General features: G+C 63.0%; 1 protein-coding gene across 2 annotated transcripts in view; it reads right to left on the reverse strand.

The window, feature by feature from the left end:
- Window positions 1-1,032: 1,032 nt before the first annotated feature.
- The window catches only part of Sdc3 (syndecan 3), a 33,504-nt gene continuing 12,621 nt past the window's right edge, over window positions 1,033-21,915 (reverse strand). Inside the window, exons 1-5 of one of the 2 annotated variants that reach the window (XM_005317713.5) lie at window positions 14,864-14,883; window positions 9,543-9,660; window positions 7,582-8,195; window positions 5,529-5,820; window positions 1,033-4,780 (exon numbers count right to left, since the gene is read on the reverse strand). In XM_005317713.5, coding sequence (XP_005317770.3) covers window positions 4,614-4,780; window positions 5,529-5,820; window positions 7,582-8,163 — 1,041 coding nt within the window. In that variant the 5' untranslated portion in view covers window positions 8,164-8,195; window positions 9,543-9,660; window positions 14,864-14,883 and the 3' untranslated portion in view covers window positions 1,033-4,613. Of the gene's footprint in view, window positions 4,781-5,528; window positions 5,821-7,581; window positions 8,196-9,542; window positions 9,661-14,863; window positions 14,884-21,915 lie in introns of those variants that run through there. The other variant, XM_078025770.1, reaches the window with a different exon arrangement.

Below are 21,915 nucleotides of genomic sequence, written 5' to 3' on the forward strand. Positions count from 1 at the left end.
AGGCTGGTCAGACTCTCTTCAGGACAGACTGCACCCCCTGGGTAGGGCTGGCTCTGTCCTGGCCACCTGTCCTCTCCCAGTTCCAGGCACAGGCCAGGTACAGAGGGGACACTCAAGAGCCGGGATTGGGAGGAGGGAGAAGCAGATGGAGCCCGTCCAGGGGTGGCAGGCTGCAGCCCGCCCTCAGGGTCAGGAATCTCTGCGGAGCGTGGGGGGGTTTCCCTGGAGGAGGAAGGTCACACCATGACTCCCATGCCCAAGCGTCCCTTGGCTGGGACAGAGGAGCCCCCATGTGCACCAGAGAAGTGTGAGCCCTGGCGAGGGAGGGGGACAGGGTGCCAGCTGAAAGGGGGAGGACTTCAAGACAAGTGGAGCCAGCACAGCCCGCAGGACGCTCCGAGCTCCCGGCATCAGGAGCTGCACAACATGGGGACAGGGGTGCCCCTGTGGCTCCGGGGGTCTTTCTACACCAGGGCGGGTGGGGCCAGCACGGAGACCCCAGCTCTGCACCCTGGGAGCCCCCAAGTCAGTGCATGGTCCGGGCCAGGAGCCTCCATCTCCATCTGAGCGAGGCGACCGCGTGTCATCGTCCTCACCCGATCCCCACCGCGCCCCACTGCGGGGGTCTCATCCCATCTCACAGGTCAGGACATGGAGGCTCAGAAGGCCAACCAGCAGCCTGGAGCGGCAGCAGGGCAGACCCTGGGCGGGGGGTGGGCTGCAGAGGAGCCGTCACACCCCAGCCACCCACTTGTGCGCTTCCCAGGGCTTTAGCGGCCCCCACGGGCGGTTCCCGGGGCCCCCCTGTGGCCTGAAACCAAGCTCTTCCCCTGGGCTGACCACAGGCCCTGCCGCCCCAGCTGCCCCGCCAACCGCAGCCAGCCCAGGCCTCCCCACACGGCCTCCGCGGTCTCCCGAGGCTCTCCACCGCGGGCGGCTTTTACCATAATGGTCCCCACAGGGCCTGTGGGCTCCCGCTCGGGTGGCCGAGGCCCCGTGACCTCCAGATTCACCTCACTCTGGCCACAGGGCATCGTTTCAGCTTAATTTTATTTCCTCTTATAAATGGGCACAGCACGGGAAATGTTAAAAAATAAACCAAGAAAAATCAAACGAGAAAACAAAAACAAACCAGTTCCTTCCCAAGGCTGGACAGGCGCGCGCCCGCCACGGGCAGTGCCTCGGTCTCCTCGTCCACGGTCTTCCTTCTGATTCTCCTTATCGAAAGTTTTGGCCATGACTCAGGACGGGTAGGGTTAATCACAGGTTACCGGGGAGGGACAGGGCAGGGAAGGCCTGGGGTGGGAAGGACAGTCCCCCGCCCACCGCAGGCTGGGATCCGGGAGGGCTCTGTACAGGAGAAAGGGCTCACCAGAGGGGAGGGGACACTGTCTTCAGGTGGCTCTCTGGAGCCACACTGCCTACGAAAAATATTTACATGCATTGCCACGCTGGGGCCAGGCGCCCAGAGGTGCCAGGTGGGCACCCGGGGGATGCTGGGAGCATCGGCCCTCAGTGGTGATTCCCAGGGCCCCGTCTCAGCGTCTCTGAAATCTGTACAGTTTGGGGGCTTCTATTTACAGGCGGGAGTCCCGGGGAGCAAGTCCAGGGTTGTGTAATCAAAAGAGCCAGGAGAGCCACGGAGGCCACTCCTGCCCTAGAGGACAAGTTGGGTCCACTCCCTGGGGCCCAGGGCTCCAGCCTGGAGGCCTGATGGACAGGCTTTGCCAAGCCCAGGGGGTCTGGCCAAGCACCCGAGGCCCTGCCACAGGCCTGCCCTGCCCTGCCCTGTCTCCAGCAACCCGGGACCCCTGGACAGACACAGCCTGGACTCTTGAAGTCACAGCAGAGGGGGGCCCACCCCCCATCCTCTGGCCCCAGCCCGCCTCACAAGAGCTCGAACCACACAAGCTCCCTCTCATTTGGAATGTGCTGTGCTTCCGGGAAATGCCAGGATACCCTCCCAGGAGCACTGGGGTTCTGTGGACCCACTTGGCAGGCCCCACATGTACCGCACCATGCCTGGGCCGGGCCAGGACCCTGTGCCCACATTGCACTGAGAGCTCCAGCTCCGCCTGGCGCCGAGTCCTCCTGGAGCTGCCCGCTCTCGCCCTCCTCTCAAGTGCTGAGGACACAGAGAACAGGGGCCAGGACACGAGGCCCAGCCCGCCGCCCTGAGCCAGCCCTCAGGAAGGGCTGGCAGGGCCACCCCACCAGGGCGCCAGCCTGATGCAGAGGCTGTGGCCACTGCTGAGTCTCCGCTCAGTGCCAGCGTCCCCTGGGCTGCCCAGGCCCTGCCTCCTCACACTCAGTCCTCAATCTCAGCCCACCCAGGCCTCTCACCAGAACTGCTGTCCCCAAGACAGCAGCCCACCAGGGAGCAGGTGGAACGAGGCTGGGACTCATGGTCCTCTTTGCCCCCGCGCCCTGCCCTTCCCTGCAGGACAACTGAGGCCCAGCAGCCTGTCCCTGCTTTCCAGGCCTCGTGGGCCAGGATTCCTTCCCCACCTGTCCCTTCCTCAAAGTCTGGGCCCTGTCTAGGCTGCCTTTGGGTCTACAAGATGGAGCTCAGCCTGAAACCAGGACCCCGGGAAAGACAGGCTGCAGTGGCCCCTGGGACCCTCACCCTCACTGCCTCAGGCACGCCTGCCCTCACCCTGCGAAAGTCTGCTGCCAGGGAGTCTTGAAAAGGGAACAGAAATAAAACTGAGGTGGGTGTCTGACTTGAGTCTGGGTTGTGGGCGAGGGGTAGGGGTGGGAGCACCAGCCCATGACAACTCACACCACATCCCTGGGCTCCCAGAGCCCTGGCCGGGCGCTCCCTCCCCCAAAGACTGGTGACCGTACACTCCAAACTCCTAACAAAGGGCCCATCTCTCAAGGGTAACCAAAAGGGTGGCTTGGGACCTGTGACGGCACCACCACCCCAGTCACCTGCTCTACTCCCCCAAATCTCTGCCCTCGGAGTCGGGGGCACCTGCCTGGGCTGCTTCCGGCCGAAGCCACAACTAGTAGGACTCCAAGCAGGTCCCCAGGGAGGGCCCTGGGTGGGTGGGTGAGGATGGCCTGGTAGGTCAAGGGCAGAGGAAGCAGAGGGCCTGGGCGGAGGGCCCACCCTCACAGGCACTTTGGAGACTTGTGTCCTGGGAGGCAGAGTTGCCCCCTAGCTCAGAGCAAGTAAAGGATTTGGGGAGAGCAGAAGCCATGCCACATGTCCCCTCCCCACCCAGGACTTTCCAGGACCCAAGAACCCTCCACAGTCTGGGGCTACACTCCAGGAAGCAAGCCCTTCTTTCTTCAGCCTTGGAGAAGCCCCAGAGCTCCGGGTGGTGGGGGCTGGCCCCAGCCGCCCTTTGGGGCTGGAGGTGGAGGGGTGGGGGTGAGGCCAGGCCCGGCTCAGGTACAAAGCCCTGGGGGGGCTTTTTCCAGTGCCCCCCACCACTGAATCCAGGAAAGACCAACGCCCTGTCTCCCTCCAGCACAGGGATGTGGGTGAGGCTGAGTCCATGTGGGACTGGGTCTGGCACAGGGCGGGACGGAGGTGACGCGGCTGGTGCAGTGCCAAGGGGTGAGACTGAGTGTGACGGGGCGAGGCGGGGACCCAATATGGGCTGATTGTTCCAGCTTGACTCCACCTTCCCCAGTGCGCCCAGAAGCTGGAGACGACATGTGTGGTGTCAGGGTTTGTGTGGGGGAGGCATAAAAGAGAGAGGAGGCCACACGTCACCACTGGGGTGATCGGGACTAGCCACTCGCCTGACGGTAGTGTTGGGGGGTGTTTCAGCAATGGGTGAAGATAAACATCTTTGGAAGAATGTCTGTTTTTGCAACATGTCTTGATTGGTGGGGAGGTCAGGACCGTATATGACCTTGTCATTGTGGCCACATGACAATGTGTGGAAGAGTGTGGGCAACGATGTCTGTGGTATTCCCCCAGGAGCGGTGTGCAGCAGCATCCTCTCACCAATGGCTGCTCTCGCGCTCTCTGGAAGCTGTTTCCTCGGGGGAAGACCCAGAAAGAGGTGAAGCCTTGGGCACAGGCGCTGGGCAGGGGAAGGGGAGAGTGGTCCCACAACCCCAGAGAGGCGAGGACAAAACAGGCTGGTGACAAAGGGCACCCTCTCACCCAGGCAGAGAGAGGCCCTGGGACAGGAGCAAGAGGTTGCTGTGTCTAGATTGTTTCAAGGGCAGAGTCTGCCACATGTTGGTCCTGAAAGCCAGCCTGGAGGGCCTCTCTGCCCACAAAAGGAGACCTCAGCCAGCCCTGCAGGGCCAGGTGCCCATCTCAAGCCCCACCCCTTCTCCTTATTCCACCAGCCAATCAGGAGCTTCCTTCCTCCTGTCCATCTGACATAAGGTCCTGAAGCCTCAGGCTGGTGGGGGGACAAGAGATGAGCTCGTAAGGGCACAGTCTGGGGCAGACAGCAACCACCCCTGCTCCTCAGGGATGATCTGTGTGAGGCTGGCAGCCTGGGCGGGCCTCGAGAAGGAGGGCAAAGGAGAACTGGGGCCAGGCTCCCTGCTGGGCCCAGTTCCAGGCCTGGGCTGGTGGGGCTGGCCGGGGACTGGGCGGAGGGGTGGTGTCGAGGCAGCAAGGAGGCACTGCGGCTCCGCTAGGCATAGAATTCCTCCTGCTTGTCAGGCTTCTGGTAGGTGACGCTCGCCTGCTTGGGCTCCTCCAGCGTGTAGCTGCCTTCATCCTTCTTCTTCATGCGGTAGATGAGCAGCGTGACCAAGAAGGCAGCGAAGAGGGCACCCACGACCCCGCCCACAATCACGGCTGTGGAAAAGAGGGCAAAGTCGAGGCTCAGAGGCAGGAGGTGAGGTAGAGGACCCCAAGCAGGGGACAGGGTGTGTGGGGGGGGGGGGCTGGGAGTCCTGAATCTGCTCTCAGAGTCGGAGTGAAGTTGGAGTCGGTCCCAGCATGGCTCCACGGTCACCCGTTCCACCTGCCCGACACTCTGATCCTTTCCTCCAGCCCTCTGGGGGGGGACCAGGTACCACCCATCCGAAGATGCTCCAAGACTTTCAAGCTCCAGGGAAGAAAAAACTCAAATGCCAACTAAACTATGGCCCTTCCCCGTCACAGCACTGACCTAACACCCTGACGGCCCGGGCTCCAGAGGAGGAGAGGAGGCCTGGGGCCACACCAGTCCTCAGTGGGAGCCAGGATTTGGGTCACTAGTCTAGGACCCTGCAGCAGACGTGGCCAGCACAGGAGTGGGGGAAGGACAAGGTGGGGCAGGGGTGGGTGCTCAGCAAGTGAGGGCCCACAGGGCTGACCAGTGTGACCCGGGAAAGTGGGGGTCAAAGTCAGAGTCCAAAGAGGAAGGCGCTGGAAGTAGAATAAAGCCAGGGTCAGACTCTGGGAAGGAGGGAGGTCGGGAGAAGCCGGGGCAGGCCCTGGGGTGGAGTCCCAGCTCTCACTTCCTAGCGGCTCCTAGGCCCTGGCGCCCCCTCTTGGTTCCCAGAGGCACCCTGAGGCCATTCAGCTGCCCCCACCCCCCCTGGGCAGAGCCGGGCCTCACCTACGAGCACCTCCTTCCGCTCCAGGATGCTCTTCTGCGGCAGCTGAGCAGCAGAACTGCCCGAGTCGATGGCATTGTCCAGGAGGCCGGGGCCTGGGCGGGCACCCTTGGGCAGTGTCCCTGGTGGAGGTGACGGCTTGGCCGCCGCCCCTCCCACAGCCACCACCTCATTGGCTGTGTCTGGCTGTGTGGTCTCTTCTTCCGGCAGCTCAAAGTCCCCGCTGGGGCCACTGCTCACTGGCACCTCTGGTTCATCCCGGATGGTAGTCAGGAAGGATTCTGGAGTTGGGGTCTGCAGAGAGGGTGGCATGAGCCCAGGATCCAAGGCCAGTCACCTCCTGGCAGTCAGTCACACACAGAAGGCCACCACTCCACTGCCCCAGTGGGCCAAGCCTAAGTATTCACTCTGCTTAGTATGCAAAGCCTCGTCCTCATGAAAGGAGGATGATGACCACCAATTTATAGTGCAGGAGACATGCTCAGAGAAGTTAAGTAACTTGCTCAAGAACACACAGCTGATAAGTCATAGGAGCAGAACTAAAATCTAGATCTATCCAGCCCCTAAAGTCTGTGTTTCTAATCACTGTACAATGCTGCCTCTATTCTCAGTCTGGCCACATCCTGTCCCTATCCTGTCTCCATCACTTCCCCTCCAGCAGCTTTGGTAACAATCCTTGGGGGATTCCTGTTGAGAAGCAGCATGGGGACTGCCAGTGCAGGCGTATGAACTGGGCCTGGGGCAGGGTCAGTCCATTAGTCTGGAGACCGGTCCAGAGCACAACATGCAGCACGTGATGCCCCTGGGGGACCAATGTCCAGGAATCCAGCCCAATGACTACAATCCTGATGGTCCCTCCATGTGGAGCAAGACCAGAGCCACGAGCCATGAGACCAGAGTGGGGGTGTGGAGCCCTCAGGGCGGGGCTGCGGGGCTGGTGGGCGAGGGCGGGCCCAGGGCCTGCAGGGAGAGGCCATGCGCAGAGCCACACCTGCTGCGGCCTGGGCTCAGCCCTGCGTGGCCCCCCTTGCCGCCCGGCTGCCCCAGCTGCTTGGAGGAGCCAAGAGACAAGCCCGTGTCCTGATGGGGCTGTCCTGAGCAACTGCCCTGACTTAAGGGCAGCTCCACAGCCCTCGGGTGCCTGTCACGAGGCCAGCTGCACAGGGCTCTGTGCCTCTCCAGTGCCGCCGCATGGCGCTGCATGGCGCCACATGCCCCTTGCCTGGGGCACCCACCAGGGACCAGACCACAGCTCCCCGTTCCTGGCTACCTGTCCATCCCACATCCTTCTCCCTCCAGCCCTGACCCCCTCCCTAACACCCCAGACGCATGCCCGTACAGGGCCCGGCCGGGACACTGCCTGGCCTCAGGAGCCCACTCCCTGCCGGCTAAATCCTGCCTTGGAAGGCAGCTTGGCCTTCCCAGCAGTGCCCCCCGGGCTGGGCCGAGCTGCAGGAGACAACAGTGAGACCCCGAGGCCCCTCCACAGGAAGCCCGTGTTCTGCTGCTCCTGCGGGCCTAAGCCCCCTCAGGCCAACCACAGCCATGACCGATGCCCTCCAGAGACGTGGCAAGAGCTGAGCCTCCACGGCTCCCCCTCGCCACGCTCCAGCTACGACAGGAAGTTCAACCTCACAGCACTGAGAGGGCTTCCGGGTTTTTTGTTTGTTTGTTGTTTTTTATTTTTCCTTTTCACAAATAAGCAAATAGGATCAGTGCCCAGCCTGAGGTCTCACCCTAAGAAGCTGCAGCAGAGGATTCAGGGCCAGGCTGCCAGGCTCCTGAGTCGCCGCTCTCAACCAGGACACCAGGCCCAGCCCCCTCACCCACACCCAGGCCCAGTCCCTCCCCCGGGAGTCCTGTCCCAGCATCAGGGCCCAACCCCCACCCCGGCTTCCTGTCCCTCTCTAGGCCATCGAGCTCCACCTCCGTCCCATCCTGTCCCTTGTGCCCAGCCTTGATCCTCTGGCCCTGCCGCTCCACCAGGCACCCTAGAACCTCCTGGCCCTCACCCTGCCCGGCCCCATCATGCCCGGTCCTCTACCAGGTCCTCACCTGAGCCCACTCTGTGGGTCCAGGGGCAGTGGTCCCCAGGGGCAGGGTGCTCCTCTCAGTGACATCAGGCTCCTGGGTGGTAGCCGGCCGCGGAAGGGCTCCTGGCCGGGAGGTAGCTGCGGTGACCAGCCTGGGTGTCGGGGCCTCGGTGTCTAAGTCGGCCACCGTGGTGGGGGGGGAGGGCGCTGCTGGAGAGGTGGCCTGGGCTGTGGCGGCTGTGGTCAGTGGGAGAGGCGGAAGCCTCCGGATGCCGGTGGTCCTCACAAGAGCAGTGGTGGCCGTGGCCGGGGATGCTGCAGGGATGCTGGGGGCCGCGGTGGCCTCAGTGGCGGGCACCGTGGCCACCGTGGGGGCCCCTGTGGTGGGGGCAGCGGTGGCTGCCGTGGTGGTGGGGATGGTGGTAGCTCTCTGGCTAGGCTCCTCTGGGGCCTCTGTCACCACTGGAGGGCTGGTGACAGGCTCTGGGGTGGGGCTCTCGGAGGGGAGCTCTTCAAACGGGGTGCCCACAGGCTGGATGTCCGTGGTGGGCAGCACAGCGGGCGTGGTGGACACAGCCAGGGCCACGTCGGGGCTGAACCGCATGGCCGTCTCCAGGCCCGACTCCTGCTCGAAGTCTGAGGGGGAGGGAGAGGGAGAGAGCTAGGGAGCTGGGCCACCGTGAGGGGCCGGAGGACCCAGGTCAGCCTCGCCACCAGGACGGGGACTCCCAACCCCCGCTTTGCCCAATTTCCCCAGGAAAACTTGAGGGAAAGGTGAAGGCCGGCCTGGCCACGGGTGGCTGAGCCTGCCCAAGTCCTCTCCGCCTGGCCGGAACTTCCCTACTGTCCAGCGAACCCGGCCCCGGGCTTCATCAGGTGGAGGCCGGGCGGGGGCAGCGGAGACCTACTGGCTGCCAATCTCCCTGAGGACTCAAGAGAGAAGAGACGCCTGGGAAAAGCTACACTCCCGGGCACACGCCCAGCCCAAGCTCACCAGCGGGCACCCCGGGGGGCCCAGGGGGCCCAGGCACGGGGCGAAGGAGGCCTCCTGTGGGAGTCTGTCTGCACCGCGGGGCTGAACCAGGGTGGATAAGTGAAGGGACCGGAAGGAAGTGAGACGAAGGAGCAAGCGGGCTGGGCAGCGGGAAGAGCAGGACCACAGGGGGCTCCCAGGGGGGCGGACACAGCAGGCAGAGAAGGCAGGAGCCAGGAGAGCCACCAGGCAAGGGGCTGGGTTTGGTTTGAGGTTAACATGGAAGAGTCTTAAAGGAACGGCTCCAGAAGCCCAGAGGCCCGGCCACGGCAGCCGGTCCACAGCACGGACCCCATCCCGTCTCGTCCACACCGCGCCCCTCTCTGGCTGATCCCAGCCCCCTCTTCAGGTCATTTCCAGAGCTCCTCCTCTGCCAGACCCCCCTCCTGGAGCCGGGGGAAGACGGTGTATTTCTTGCCATTTACAGGTGACCCCATGGACGCCCCAGGAGGCGCTGATGAGGGTGTGCGGCTGGCTGATCAGAGGTGACTGGGAAGGACCTGCCCAATCTCACAGCTCACCTGCCCGAGGGCAGGGCTGCAACCCACTGTCCGACCAGCCCTTCTTCAGCCTGCCCCAGCCCGACCCTTGGACACAGCTGTTTGGATCCAAGAGGACCACGCGGCCCAATGTGGGCCGATCAGACCATCCGCGCCGAGGACGTGCCAGGCCACAGAGGAGGGGCTGAGTCCCTTCAGGTGGTTGGAACAGGGTCATGAACAGGGCCACTGAGGAGTGCTCCTGACGTGGCTGGAGGGCAGGGTCTGCAGGGCTGCAGAGACCCCAGCAGCACACGCAGAGGCCCCTGAGACCAGGGAGGGCCGGGGCCGGGCGCCCTCTGGGGAGGATCCGCTGCCCTTCTCCTTCGGGTCCACCAGACAGCCCCGCATGACCTCCACGCGAGCAGGCTCCTGGGGGTGGGACAGGCAGGGACGCAGGGGAGTACTTACAGCCTGAGCCGGACCCTGAGTAGAGGTCGTCCAGTTCATCGTCCGGGAAGGAGTCATCGTCCCCAGAGCCCTCCAGGTCCACGGGCCTCTCAAAGTTCTCACTGCGCCAGCGCTGAGCCTGGAGGACGGAGACCAGCGCCGGTCAGCACCCAAGGCCAGCAGCCTGGACACACCCAGAGGGACCACGGCATGGTGGAGAGCTGAGGGACATCTCCTGGGCAACAGAGGGCTGAGGCCTACTGATGACCGCTTCCCGTTTGCTCAGGGGCAGGGCACAGCCCCATCTCCTGCCTGATGGCCACCAACAGGGACCCCTGGCTGCTCTCTCACCCCCTGAATGGAACCCCCGAATGTCAGAACTGGGTTTAGAGCCGGCAGTGCTGGACCTCAGTCCTAGCTCCATCATCTACGAAGTGTGGGACCTTGGGCAAGTTCTCTAGCCCCTCGTGCCTCGGTTTACCCACTTGTAAAAGACACAAAGAGCACCCGCCTCACCCAGCTGAGGGCACACTGCGCTGGGGTTAAGCAGCACCACGTGCACCCCTCGGGCAGCAGGGCTTGGCACAGGCCCAGCTGGCCCCTGGGCAGCAGCAGCAGCCCACTCACAGGTGCCGTCCACAGAAAAGGCCCCAGGTGCAAAGGGCATCAGCCCAAGGCACAGGTGGGGACTGAGGGCTAGCTCTCCCAGGCCACCGAGAGCAGGGGATGAGATCTAGAGATCCATCTTCTGCTTGGGACGCTAAGTGGCATCTCTAATTCCCAGAGCCAGCAGGCCCCCACCTCCAGCTCCACACGCGGGAGTCCTGTGGAGACTGCTCCTGTCCCTGCAGTTCAGCGAGCAGCCTGAAGTCACATGCAGAACGGGGAATGAGCAGGGACAGAGACAGGGGTGTCAGGGTGTTGGGGAGCAATGGCCTTGATGGGGGAGGAGGCAGGGAGAGGGGGGACCAGCTCCAGCCCTGGCCCTGAGTCTTCCCAAGACAGGAAGTTAGCTCCCTGCCCTGGCCCAACGCCTGCGATCTCGGGGCCCACTCTGGGGCTCAGGGGGTGGGAGGGGCTTCTCCGAGGGCCCAGCGCCTGGGGCCTGACTCCTCCGAGATCAACTCTTCGCCCGCCCCTGTGGCCCTGGGCTTGGAGCCAGAGCTAAGGGCCTCAAAGGCAGCAAGCAGACCCTCAAAGATGGGCGGGCAGGGGGTGCCCTGGCTTGGAGGCCCTGCCCCAGCCCTGGGAGCTTTCACAAGAGACTGAGATGGACTCCTGGTGCCCGGACATGAAGGGCAGGGCATGTGAGTCTTCTGCACTTCAGAATAAGAGAGAGAGAGGCCTGTCCACAGGAGGAAGGAAGCAAAGCTCCAAGGTGGGCAGTGCAGCTGGTGCCCGGGAGCCGGCCCGCCAGCCCTCAGTCTCACCAGCGTGCCCCCCTGCTCCTGGACTAGGCCAGGTCTGCGTCCTTCGCTGCTGCTGTTCCCTCCCCTCACGACACTCTCCCTTCCACCCCCTTGTCCTCCGACTGGGGCTAACTTTCTTTTTTTTCTTTTCTTTTTTTTTTTGCAGTACTGAGGATTGAACCCAGGGCGTTCTGAGCCGTACCCATATTTTGAGGCAGGGTCTTGCTAAGTTGCTGAAGATCTTGCTAAATGGTTGAGGCTGGCCTTGAGCTTGCCATCCTGCCTCAGCCTCCCAAGCCGCTTTGGTTATGGGCACGCCCCACCATCCCCGGCTCCCAGGTGGCTCTGAGGAGCCCTCCTACTTGAGCTTCTGGAGCATCCTGGGCTCCCGATTCACAGCTCAGATCCACCGTGAGCTGGGTTTGCTCGGGGCGTCTCGGGCTGTGCTAAACTTGGGGAAGACGGCATGTGCTGTCTGTTTTGGCAAGGGGCCTGGCCCGAGAGGGTTTCAGGACACATTTGATAAGGATGGAATTGGAGTCAGAAGCGGTGACGGGTTCACTGGGCAGGGGAAGGGCAGGTTGGGGCTGGAGCTGAGGCTGGAAAGACAGTGGATGCCCAGCCTCCAAGGTCTCTAGTGCCTGATGGGCAACTTTCTCTTAGAAATCAGTGATTTTTTATCCCGATCGCACATCAAAATATGGTGAAAGCTGAGCCCAGGGCCGGTGGCCCTCAGGCAGTGCCTGTGCACCTGCAATGTCTGGCTGGCAGTGGGAGCCATGAAGGTGTGTGGGCAGGAGGGGCCGGGCCTGGCACCACACGGCCCTGCAGGGCACGCGGAGCCCGGGGAGGCTCTCCATCCTGGCTTCCCACCCCGGACTGGACCACCTGCACCAGAGCCCCACCGAGCCCGGCCAGGCAGGGAGCCAGGAGATGCCCCTCACCACGCACACCCCGACGCATCTCGAGGTAATGAATTAATCAGTATTTACTTTCTACCAGTGAGTCATGGAGTGGGACAATTAGTGTAATTGCTCCCGTGACTAATTGCTGGTCTTCCCCCTTTGTAGAGATTCCAGGAGCCCAGAGCAGCCAGCTCCCACTTCTGCCCAGAGGAACAAATCCCCAGACCCAGGCTGACGGAGCCAGCAGGCCCCCACCTCCAGCTCCACACGCGGGAGTCCTGTGGAGACTGCTCCTGTCCCTGCAGTTCAGCCTGAAGTCACATGCAGAACGGGGAATGAGCAGGGACAGGACTCAGGCTCCTACTCCCAGACAGGGCAGTCCCCACTCTCTGTCCATCCTTCCAGGCAGGCCAGGGAGTGACCGGGAGGCCATGAGCTGGAGGAGAATATTTTTAATATTTATTTTTTAGTTTTCAGCGGACACAACATCTTTGTTGGTATGTGGAGCTGAGGATGGAACCTGGGCCGCACGCATGCCAGGCGAGTGCGCTACCGCTTGAGCCACATCCCCAGCCCCGAGGAGGGATTCTAAGAGGTCTGGGAGGAGGGATCCTACGATGGGAGTAAAGGTGGGAGCCCAGACGGGGAGTCCCCGAGATTCCTCAGTGACCAGTGCCACACACCAGGTCTCCAGAAACCTGCAGGACAAAGACACCCCCCAGACACCTTCCAGAGCCACACAGACCCTGGAAATGACACCGCAGAGCCACAGGGAGACGGCCTGACACAGCCTGACACACACTCACCTAAAGGCAGCCACGGAAACGCAGAGTGGCCGCGGGCCCTTGGGTGCACACAGGCTCGGGCACAGGGAGACGGGGCGGGGCGGGGGTGCCACACAGTTAGTTCTGAGGCTCACACAAGCCTCAAGCCTCCTGCGAATCCATCGCCTCCACTCAGGTAGCTCTCACCTAGATACTATTCATCCCTCGCTCAGTAGCCATCGACATGACAACTGTTACCATGACGACCATCTCCTCCACGCTAAGGACCCGCAGCTCCAGCTCCCCACAGAGATGGGGGAGAGCACACGGGAACAGAGGACGGCGGGGAGGGGGAGGGGCGGCAGGGACCGAAAGGCAGAGGACGGAGGGGGGCAGGAGCAGAGAAAGGGACAGAGGGCAGGCTAGGGCGAGAGGGAGAGAGGCACGAGTGGAGGGGACGGAGAGAATTCTCTCACATCTTAATTTAGCCTCACAGTGATCAGAGGGACCGGGAAGGGGCGACCTGGTGACTTTCCAAACCGCAGGCAAGACAGCGTTCTCCCCCAATACCAGACAGCCCAGCCCCCGGGGTGGGGAAGTGGCCAGCACCACTGACCCTGGGGTGGGGGGCGGGGGGTTGGACTTAGCCAGGTCACCGGGGACCTAGGGGGGCGGGGCCTCCAGGAACCCAAGGGCAGCTGCCTCCTGCTCCAGGGGGTGGGGGACAGAGAGGAGGGGGCAGGGAACAGCCAGGGAAATCCTTAGAAGTCAAAGTGCCGGTGGAGAAGGGTGACAAACAGCCCTTGACCCCTAAACGACCTCTGCATTTGCATAATTTCATGCATAATGAGCATAAGGGCCCATGCTATTCCCTTAAAGAAGAACCGAATCCAAATGTCCCAGGACCCCCGGGGACTCTCCCTGCCTCCCCAGGTAAACTCACCTGCTGTGCCCGACAGGAGGCGCCCACACCCCCCCACACACACCCACACACCCCCCCACACCTCCACACACACAGCCCCACACCCCCCACCCCCCCCCACACCCCCACGCCCCTCCACACCCCCCCACACCCCCACACACACACCCCCACCCCCCACCCCCCACACACCCCCACACTCCTCCACACCCCCCCACACACACCCACACACCCCCACACCCCTCCACACACCCCCCACACACCCACACCCCTCCATACACCCCCACACCTCCCCACACACAGCAGCAGGTAGACAGGGGCCCCACACCCTCATGCCCACACCACAAGCCACACGCACACGCACCAATCGAGAGCACCACTGCCACCCACCTGTGCACCCCTAGGCCTGTGGGTGACCCAGCCCCACCCTGCAGGCACCTGTCCGTCTCTCACAGCCCTGGCTGCACCCGCACACCCACAAGGCCCCCCGCAGCCTCAGCAAGGACTCGTGACCCACACCCACTCCCAGGGCCCACGCTGACCCACCCCAGGCGCATGCGAGCTCCTGACCACACGCCGCCCCGACTCCACCAAACCCTACAACTCACACCTAAGCTCCTCTCCCCCTCCCCCACCACACGCACACCCCGCGCCCAGGGAAGCCCCACTTCCTCCTGCCGCCACCGCCAACACCAGGGAGCGGGACAGCTGGCGGAAGCTCCTCTGTGCAGCGGCTGGGGTCTGAGGCCCCGGGCCCAGGAGACCCCTGCCCACCGCAGCTAAGGGCGCCCAGCCAGCGCACTGCTGGACTCGGGTGCCAACTAGGACCCACTGCTGGTCAGCCACGTCCCCCACAGCCACGCTAGCAGCCACCTGCGTCCCACCACACGCTGCCCACACGCGCCTAAGTGTCTCCAAAGGGGCACTTGCCCAGGGAAGCCCAGGCTCCCGTGCCCCAGGCCCTCCGCACCCTGCGCCCGGCCTGCACTCGCACACTCTCCTGGGCGCACACAGGCGCCCACTCCCTGCAGCAGCCCGGACGTGGCGTCCCTCCTGAGACTGACACCCCCACGTGTCTCCTCAAGCCTCAGGCAGCACCCACCTGGAACCACCCCACAGCTCGCCCCAGAGGCCCTCGGGCTCCCCTCCCGGAGGGACCAGGCCCAGCAGTGCCCAGCAGACCCCCTGTCCACACCCTCCGCCCCCAGACCTGTCCACAGAGATTCAGAGCAGCTGGGGAGGCTGCTGGGTCCCCAGGGCCCAGCAAGGAGGTGTCGTCTCCCGGGACCACCCACCAGGGCTGGGCTGGGGGCCCTGGCCAGCCGCCCCGCTTCCTCGCACTCACGGCCTCAGTCCCCAGGCCCCCGCAGCCGGCTCCAGATGCCTGGGGTCCCTGAGGCCCGACAGCCTCGAGCCTTCTGGGGACAGCAGCCGGAGCAGAGTGCAGCATGGCCTCCCGGCTCGGCCAGCAGGGGCCGGCAGGGCCGCCCAATCCCTGGCGCCTCGTGCTGCCGCCTGTGAAATGGGGTGATAAGGAGGAGGCGGCTCCCGGAGAGGCCGAGAGGACTGCAGGAGGTCACTCAGGAGGCTGGGGCTCCCCACCCGCAGGACCCTGCCCTCCAGCCCTCCAGCCCAGCAGGCCAAGGAGCAGTAAGAAAGGCCGAGGGGAAACCAGGAGGAGGCAGCTGGGCCTGAGCAGTCGGGGAGCGGCGGTCCCAGACTCGGCCTCCAGAAGCCTCAGCTTCCCCAGACAGAAATAGATGCACATGAGATTCCTCAGGCCCAGAGAGGTTGAGTGGCATTGCCAAGGCCACACAGAGGGGAGAGTGGAGAAAGAGGGAGAGAGAGGCTGGACGAGGGGGGAGAGAGGGTGAGTTATAGAAACAGACATACAAATTAGGTCAGCTGGCAGGGGGCCCGGAGCCCAGCACCCCTGTGCCACGCTAATCATGCCGCAAAAGCTAAGAACAAAATCAAGTGTAATTAGTTCTGCCCGAGCTGCCTTCCCCTAATTAGCCAGACGTGGCCTCCCCTCTCCTGATGACTAGAGGCGACGCGAGCAAGGGCTGGCAGGTCAGCTTTAGGTTCAGGCAGCCCTGGGTCCAAGTTCAGCTCTGCTTTCTTGCTGGGTGATCTGAGGCAAGTTGCTTAACCTCTCTGAGCTTTTGTTTGGCTAAACAGGGACAATAATCATTTGCATCTCGTGGAACTGTTTGCGAGAATCAAGTGAGATACTGTACCAAAAGCACACACTGCCTAGCACACAGTTGGCGCTCGGTAACCTTTGGCTGGCAATGCATGGCACATGGTCCCCCGGTTGGATGGCAGCTTAAGGCTCAACGAGGCCTGAGAGGTGGCTGAGGTCAACTCCCCCCCCAGCAGACGGAGGGGCAGAGCCGGGAAAGCCTGGCGGCTCAGCCCGGGCCAGGGGCGGGTGGCAGGCACTCAGCCTGCCAAGCAGCTCAGAGAGGCAAAGAGGCTCCCCCAGGGACACGCAGGTGACGGCCAGCTCCTGGGAGCAGGGCCCCCGGCACCCCTGCAGGCGCCGTCCCCAGAAGGCCCTGGGTCCTGTGAGAACTCAGTGCCCCTCACGCTCACCAGCTCCACCCCGGAGACGCGGAGCGCCACCACAGGAATGTGGGCCAGGGCCAGGCTCCGGGCAGCAGGACAGCCAAGGGGCCACACAATGGGCAGCCTGGACCTGGACAGGACGCCCCCATCCCCGCCGTCCACAGCTGCCCTGGCCGGGAGCCCGCACCCCCACAGGCGCTCGCGGCTGGGATGTGGGCACCGAGACTGCACCTGCTGGGGAGGGCGCAGCGGGGGCGCAGAGGGCCCTGCTGAGTCCCCACGGCTCCCTCATCCCCGGGGGCAGGGGACACCCCTGGGTCCATCACTTCTGGGTACAGGAAACTGGCAGGGCCTTCCCTGCCCCTGACAGGCCCACCCCTCCCCAGATCACCCTCCCCAGCACCCACCCTGCAGGCCCACCGCCCCTGCATGGCCACCACCCGGCCTGTCCACACCTGCCCTGGGCCCAGCAGGAGGCGGACATCTCTGGCTCAGCCTCGTGAGGCACAGACAGGGCCAGATGAGAAAAGCCAAGCCTGGGCATCTAAGTAAGGGCCTCTCTGGATTCTGATGCTCTGGGCTGGCTAGAATTCAGGCCTCGGGCCACGGAGGCCCAGGGCAATGTTATTTCTCAGAGAGTAAAAATGGTAACCACCTACATATCCAACAATAGGGGACTAGTTAAGTAAGCCAGGCACAACCACAACATGGAATAGTATACAGCCATCAACAGTTTGTGTTTTCACAAATCCACACTAATTAGGTCACTTGGAAGGCCTGAATGCACCACAGACGCCTGTTTGTTCTTTTTCCCCAAAGGCTATTTAAGTTTGTGGCTTTGGAAAGGCGCAGGCTGGCTCTCAGGAGCGCTGTGGCACAGGCAGCTGGCAGATCCCCCGACTGTCTTTCTCCCGGTGGCCCTGCTGCTCAGCTAATCCCCCGGCCTGCTCTTCCCCTAGAGCAGAGGTGATGCGCCCACCTGGCCCACCTGAGAGCTAGAGCACCCCTGAAGGAGGCCGGCCTCCGCACACCTGGCCGCTCAGTGAGCGCTGGCTGTTAGTACCGTCATCATGAAGATCAAAAAGTGGGTCACAGGACCCAGGCGGAGCTCCCCACCAGAGCCATCCCTAAACGTGGGGCGACAGGAAGGGCCCGCAGCTCGCGCTGGCTGGGGCTGGGGCTGGGGCCACGGGCGCCTTTCGTCTGTTCTCAGGACCCTTCTGTAGGTTCCGGGCGCTGTCCACCCTGGAGGTGGCCTCCCTGGGCACAGTCTCGCTCTGACCACCCTCGGCCCCTCCCTCTGCGGAAACCCCACCAGGCGGCTCCAGAGGAGACCGAGAGGGACGCGGGCGGCAGAGGACACCAGCCCGAGGGCAGGCAGCCGGCGGGGCTCCCTCCGACGCCCCAGCCCAGTGCCGGGAGCCGCTGTCCTCCTGCCCCAGCCTCCTGCCCCAGCCTCCTGCGCCTGGACGGAGGGTGGCAGCCAGCCCCGGGAATGCCACGCCCCTCTCCACCCACCCGGAGCTCCCGTCACTGTCCCACCACCTGCCCTCTCTCCTCACCCTCTGGGCCACCCGGACACACTGCTCCTTCACCCGGTCCCCAAGCTCGTGCCCGTGAGGAGGACCACCCCACGGAGGTCCCTCCCAGCCCCCGCCCCCACCGCCCCTCAGCTCCCAGCTGCCACCTCCCGCCCTCCTCCCGCGTGAAGCCATTTGTGGGATCAGCGCTGCCCCCCCAACCCTTTCCCATCAACACCGACACAACCAGTTAATCAGCATGGCCAGTATTTAGTGGGCGCCTACTGTATGCCGAGCACTCTCCCAGGCTCTCTGGGCCCCACACCTGCGGGACAGGCCATGTGCTCAGTCAGCTGACCCAGCCTCCTGGGGGGGCCACCTGGGGTCACACACTGCAGCCACCGTCCAGGCCCAAACACGGAAGTTCTCTCTTGGGGACTCTGTAGCTCCACCAGGTTGTCCGTCACCAAGGGATGGGGCTGCTGGCCACATTCGTCACCCCCTGGGCCCCTAGATCACACTGAGCCCACTCAGCTTCCCTGAAGCCGAGGCTGCTGGCCCATTACGACGAGGAAACGGAGGCTGTGAGCCTCCACCAGGGGCACAGCAGGATCTGAACCGCAGCCAAACTCTGTGGCCAAGGAGCTCCCGAAGCCCCAAGAACGCGGGAGCGGGTGAGTCCCGGCTCCTGATGTGACTCTGCCCACGGGCATTTCCTGGAGGGTGCCTGGGTCTCAGAGGGGCGCTCGCCACGGGCCAGGCTCTTCCTAGGCACACCGTCTCATTTTCCTTCACAAACGCCTTCCTGGTGGGGACGACGGTCTGAATGTCTCAGATGGTTAAAGCAAAGTTCAGAGAGGTAAAGCTACTGACCTGAAGTTGCAGAGCAATGGGGCCAGGATTTCAATCTAGGATGAGCTGACCCCAAGGGCCATGCTCTCTGTACTGCACAGCACGCCTACCTCCAGCCCCCAGCGGTCCCTCCCTCCCACCAGAAAGCTCCCGGAGAGCGGGGCGATTGGCAGAGACCACCCACCCACGCACCCAGTGCCCTGCACAGAAACAGACAAAGTGGACATGTAGAAGTGGAGGACAAGGCCACCTGTGAGGCAGGTAGCCAGTTCAGGTGAGCAGCCCCACCCACTGCCCTGTGGCTCATTGCAGGTGCTTTGGGCATGGGGTCTCCAGGCTGCACAACCAACTTGCCAACAGAAGGGGCAGGGGCCACCACCCGAGGCCCAGAGGCCTGCAGGCCCAGTGCCCAGGAGCCTGCGGACATCCAGGGCGGCTTCCTCCTTCCACAGGGGGCTGTCGCCCCCACCTCCTTTTGCCCTCCCACAAAACGGGGGTTATGGTCCCTGGTGCTGAAGGTGTCAGCTGCGATAGGCAGTCAGGTGCTGGACACGCCAGTGCCCTACTCAAAGCTCGCCTTCCTGGCCACCAGACACCCCGCGACGGCCCACACAGGTCAGCTGCCCGGGAAGCCTGTGTTTATTTGTCTCCTGGTTTATAATGGCCACCACCAGTTCCCCAGGGGCAGCGACGGGCCTGTGAGGTCACCTCTCTGTACCCAGGACATTCCTGAAGCACAGTTGGTCTCCCTGTGTTTGCTCAGTGAACACGGCGGACGAGGTCACCCGCAGACCCACATGGCCTGCCTCCTGCCCTGGCCACCCTGAGAGCCGGGGCCACCCTGCGAGCCCTTCACTGAGCCTTGGTCTTCCAGGGCACAAACCAGGGGGTCAGACAAGAGTGGTCTCTGATCCCCCCAATCCAGCCAGGGGGACTCTAGGTGGGCCAGGAGGGGGAGAGGAATTGAGACTGACTCTGGTATGTCGTGTCACAAAACGCCTCTGTGGATTATGTGAAAAAAATGCAGATCCGGGGACTGGGGGGGGGGGGCTGCCAACTCTGCCCCCTTCAGCCAGCCTGGGCCGCGAGGGGAGCAGCGCGGCCGACACCTGCGAAGGGCCAGCCTCACACTGTCCCTCGTCCATCTTCCCAGGAGAGGGTGAGATGGCCTCTGTGCTCCACAAACTCAGGCCAGGGACCTGCTGGAGCCCAGTGAACCTGGACGGAGACCAGGATGGCACCAGGAAGTGGGCGCAAGGCAGGAGGGGAGGGGCCGGGAGACTGGACAGGGACCCAAGTGCCACCTGTGGTCGCCAAACCCCCAGGACAGGACTAAGGGTCAAAGGGTCTTCGTCAGACCTCGAGGACCACCTGAAGCCAGGTGAGGGGGCTCCAGGGACCTTGCCAACCTGGGGACCTGATGGGCTGACCCAGGGCCACTTCCAGCCCCAGAGGAGGGTCTGACTGGGCCAGGGGTGGGCTCAGGAAGGGAGGGCACAGGCTGGTGGCCAAGCCTTCACCGCATCTCCTAAGTCCTGGGAGGCAGGTGAGCCTCAAAATGAGCGGGGACACTAAAGCTAGGCGGCTTGAGTCCCAGCGCTGGCCTTCGGCAGCCATGAGCTCTGGGCAAGGAGGTCTACCCTGGAGCCTCCGTTTCTTTACCTGCTAAGTGAGCATAACGGCGCTGACCTCAAAGGCTAAGTGAGGTGCTACGGACAAGGCCCGGCTGCTTCTTGGCTGGTGACCACAGGCAAGCTGCCCGGCCTGCGCTCAGTGCCTCGGTGCCTACCCAGGACCCTGGAGCAGACCAGGGGTCCCGAGGACAGAGCTCCAGTTCGCACACAGCAGGTGGTCAGCATGCGCTCTCCTTCCTCCTGCCCTCTGTGGGGGCGGGGCATGATTCCTGCCACCCCAGCTTCGCCCCTTGACAATCTTTTCCGCCTGCTGCTGAGCACCTACTATGCACCAGGCCCGACGCGGTGCCGCATCGAGGCTGTTCTCCCAAGGACTCCTGGAGGGAGGGACTCCCTTCCCAGTGTTGCAGTGAGCAATCCGCCTGGTTGAAAGTCAAGGTTCCATAAATACCCACGGATGAGCGGCTCCAAGGATGAGTGCGATCCAAACTCCAGATACCCACGAGCTGGCTGGCGGGGCTCTGGAGAAACCAGAACCCTCGCTCCCACCGGTGGGAACGCGAAGTGGGACAGCCGCGTTACAGAACAGGCTGGCGCTCCTTCAGAACGTTCAACAGAGAGTTCCCATATGACTCAGAAATCCTACTCCTATGGTATACACTCCAGGAAAATGAAAACACATGTCCACGTTCCAAAAAGAGAAAAAAAAAAAAGCAACATTATCCATAATAGCCACAAAGTCTAAAGTAACCGAACGCCTATCCACTGACGAATGGATGAATCAAACACGGTACGTCCCCACCCGCCGTGGGTATCGGTCAGCAAAACAGTGACATGAGTAACAGTGAAGTGCGGATCCGAGCTGGGTTTGAGTCAACCTGGAAAGCACTCTGCTAAGGGAGAGAATTGAGTCACAAAAGGCCACATGTTGTATGGTGCTACTCAGATGAACTTTCCGGGATAGGCTGATCACAGAGGCAGAGGGGATGAGTGGCTCTCTAGGACACTTAGGGAACAGGAGGCCACTGCTAGGGACATAGGTTTCCTTACAGGGTGACAAGAACATCCTGAAGTCGGGGATGGTTGCACATCTCTGTCAATCACAGCACCACAGCCCCCAGCCACAGGGAATAAATCCTACCCCCCACCCCCCGTGGATGTGGACGCCTCAGAGCGCGGCACCCTGCACACCCTGCGCGCTCTTCCTGGGTTCTGCTGTGCTGCCACGTGGTACCAGAGTTCCTCTGACCCTCCGTGTTAATGCCCGGGCCTCCTCGGTGTCACTACTCCTGCACTTTGGAGCCACTATTCAGTACGATAAGGGTCACCTGAACACAAGCACTGGGCTACCAAAAACGGCCAACGCTGCCCAACGACGGGGCAGGCGGTGCAGGCAGCCAGGCGGGTCCCATCCCAGGAGGACAGAACAGGACGGCTCGAGGTTTGACCACGCTACGCAGAACGGGGAGCCTTTATTTAAAATTCATGAATTGTTTATTTCTGGGATTTTCCATTGACTCTTTGAAACCACAATCGACTGTAACGACAACTGTGGGAAGTGAAAGCGTGGCCAGGGGACCACCGTCCACACATTATGGCACGTGAGTCGAACCCCAGTTAAGCTGTGGTTTAGAAAGGAAGACATGTGAGACTGGGGCTCAGAGAGAGGGAGAAACTTGCCCAGGGTCACACAGCAGAGCCCAGACTCAGAGGCAGATCCTGCAGAGAAGCCCAGCGCTCCTCATCCGGATGACACCCTTGACCTGTCCTTGTTCTCTACTGGAGTCTCCCCCGACCAAGTCCTGGGAGAAGGCTCCATG

The sequence above is a fragment of the Ictidomys tridecemlineatus genome, chromosome 11 (assembly GCF_052094955.1).
Source record: "Ictidomys tridecemlineatus isolate mIctTri1 chromosome 11, mIctTri1.hap1, whole genome shotgun sequence".
In the NCBI taxonomy this organism is placed as follows: domain Eukaryota; kingdom Metazoa; phylum Chordata; class Mammalia; order Rodentia; family Sciuridae; genus Ictidomys; species Ictidomys tridecemlineatus.